General features: G+C 48.6%; 3 protein-coding genes and 1 long non-coding RNA gene across 27 annotated transcripts in view; 1 reads left to right on the top strand and 3 right to left on the bottom strand.

Annotated features, from left to right (window-relative positions):
- zgc:112334 overlaps positions 1-2,500 on the bottom strand; it is a gene marked incomplete at its 3' end in the record, with an annotated part of 817,035 nt that overhangs the window by 518,345 nt on the left and 296,190 nt on the right.
- Positions 1-2,500, bottom strand: part of prkar2ab (protein kinase, cAMP-dependent, regulatory, type II, alpha, B) — a 773,085-nt gene that overhangs the window by 518,343 nt on the left and 252,242 nt on the right.
- Positions 1-2,500, top strand: part of nbl1 (NBL1, DAN family BMP antagonist) — an 11,322-nt gene that overhangs the window by 2,391 nt on the left and 6,431 nt on the right. For all 24 annotated transcript variants that reach the window (XR_015521124.1, XR_015521121.1, XR_015521116.1 and 21 more), the window contains exon 3: positions 105-216. Coding sequence is in view for 1 of the 24 variants with exons in the window: in NM_207097.1 (NP_996980.1) it covers positions 105-216 (112 nt within the window). In the remaining 23 variants the exon portion in view is untranslated. The remainder of the gene's footprint in view (positions 1-104; positions 217-2,500) is intronic.
- The window catches only part of LOC141380114 (uncharacterized), an 8,753-nt gene continuing 8,624 nt past the window's right edge, over positions 2,372-2,500 (bottom strand). The window contains exon 3 of the long non-coding RNA XR_015521633.1: positions 2,372-2,439. This is a non-coding gene — a long non-coding RNA (uncharacterized LOC141380114). The remainder of the gene's footprint in view (positions 2,440-2,500) is intronic.

Below are 2,500 nucleotides of genomic sequence, written 5' to 3'. Positions count from 1 at the left end.
CCTAGCGCAACATCTGCTGTTAAACACTAGCCTAGAGTGCCATCTGCTGTTAAACACTGTGTGTTGTGTTTTTCACACTGATGGTTGTGTGTTGTGTTATTCAGGGCATGTCTGGGTCAGTGCTTCAGCTACAGTGTACCCAACACCTTCCCACAATCCACTGAGTCTCTGGTGCACTGTGACTCCTGCATGCCGGCGCAGACGCAGTGGGAAGTGGTGAGTGTGTCTTTGTTAAAGTTGCTGAAATCTCACTTCAAAACAACATTTTTATGTTATACAGACATATTGTTCAATAAACACCCTCAGCTCCAGATCACAGCCATCTTGGTTTTGAAGAATCCCCTTCCACCCCCACTCCTCCTCCATCCTAGATGGGCGGCACGGTGGCTCAGTGGTTAGCACTGTTGCCTCACAGCAAGAGCGTCACTGGTTCTAGTCCTTACCAAGCCAGCTGACGTTTCTGTGCAGAGTTTACTCGTTCTCCCCGTGCTCACGTGTGTTTCCCCTGGGTTCCCCGTTTTCCTCCCACCGTCCAAAAACATGCAGATTAATTTAACTGACTAATCCACTTCAGCACATAGACATGCTGCTAGTCTGTGGTTATCTGTTAAGAGCGATCACTATCTGTTCATCAGCTACTACAGCAGGGAAGTTCTCCACATCTACCACAGCTCAAACTCCCCCTGCCCTGCAAACGGGAGGGAGCCCCGGGCTCGAGGATCTTATGAGCTCAGGGCTCTCTCCCAGGACAGCATGCCAAACACACTCTATAATCAATCATCAGCTGAGGGTCAACTCTTAACACATTATTTAACGTGCTCCTGGTGGTTTTTATTGTTTGCTTTTTCAAAATAAACACATATTTCAATTTTGGTTATTGCAACACATTTAAAAAGAACATTGGGACAGGAGCAATTTAGGGCTAATAGGGCTAATAGTCAGGTAAATTGGTTTAAAAAGCAGCATCAGAGACAGCTTCAGTCCTTTAGGAGCAGAGATGGGTCGAAGATAACCGGATTGACAACAAATACGTGAGAAAATGATTCAAATGTTTAAACACAACGTTCCTCAGAGAAAGAGCTCTGCCCACCTTCAACAGCGCAGAACAGCATTAAAGATTGAAGGAATCTGGAGGAGTTTCAGTGCGTAAAGACAAGAGTGCAAGCCTAAGCTGAACTACCGTGACCTCCGACCCCTCAGGGGGCGCTGCATCAAGAATCCTCATTCATCTATAAGCAGATCAGCACATGGGCTCAGCACTACTGCGCTAAACCTTTGACAAGCAGCACAATAAAGAGTCACATCCACAAACTCCAGTCTAAAGTGTACTGTGCCAAAAGGAAGCCCTATGTTAACAGTGTCCAGAAGGACGATCACACAGTGGAGACGTGTCCTGTGCTCAGATGAAGGAGTGTTTCAGGTGTTTCTGGGAGAAAGACCGAAGAAGAAAAGGATCGTCCAGACTGTCTTCAGCACCAAGTCTACAGGTCAGGGTCTGTCATGGTCTGGGGTTGTGTCGGTGCCCTTGGCAAAGGTAACCTGCTCTTCTAAAGCACAGAGAGACTCTAGAGCTCAACATGCTGCCTTCTTCTGCAGGGACGCCGAGTTCAGCAAGACAATGCAGAACCACATTCAGCTCCCATTACAGAGTCCTGCTGCAGAGGAGGAGGAGACAGACACTGGACTGGCCTGCCTGCAGTCCCGACCTGTCTCCAATAGAGAATGTGTGGAGCACTTTGAAGCTTAAAATGTGTCAATATAGACCCCGTACTGTTGCCCACCGTAAGACTTGTTTGCAGGAGGAAGGGGACAGAATGACTCTGAAACACTTCAGCTCTGCTGTTTTCAGTCCCTAAACGCCTGTAAGTGTTGAGAACAGGAGCAGCAGCAGTACAGAGTGCTAAATGCCTCACTGACACAACTGTTTCTGAAATGTGTTGCAGGAACCAACATGGTAAATGTAGCGACTAGTTGTAATATTTGTGCTGCATTATTGGAAGCAGCAGACGCAGAGAGTGTGACGGTGCAGAAGTACTGCGCATGATGGTGTTAGCATTGCGCTAATGAAGGCTGCATGATTGCTGCGTGTGCCGTGTCAGGTCTGTTCTGCTCGGGCTGAATGTAGCACAGTAATGCTGCTGCAGTCGCGCGGTTTGTTTTTCTGGGTGACGTGTGAGTAATGCTGTGAGTTTTCCAGCCTGACGCTGATCCTCACGATCAAAACATGTCGATGTGTGTTTGAGAATGCGTCACGCGCCGCTGGAGTGATGGATGGGTTCTGCTGTGTGCGCGCGCATGTGTGTGCGCCTGTCTCTGTGTGCATGTGCGTGTGTATTTGTGTGCATGTGTGTATCTGGGTGTGTGTGTGTACCTGTTGAACATGCGGTGCAGTGATGGATGTTCTGGCGGCGAGGGCTGAGTGACTCTTGATGAGGCGTGCTGAAAGACAACAAACACACTCATCTGTCTTACGCAGAGAACACGGCCTGTCATGCGTGCG

The sequence above is a fragment of the Danio rerio genome, chromosome 22, assembly GCF_052040795.2.
Source record: "Danio rerio strain M-AB ecotype USA chromosome 22, GRCz13ab, whole genome shotgun sequence".
Taxonomy (NCBI): Eukaryota; Metazoa; Chordata; class Actinopteri; order Cypriniformes; family Danionidae; genus Danio; species Danio rerio.
This window is presented reverse-complemented; position numbering and strand designations above follow the sequence as displayed.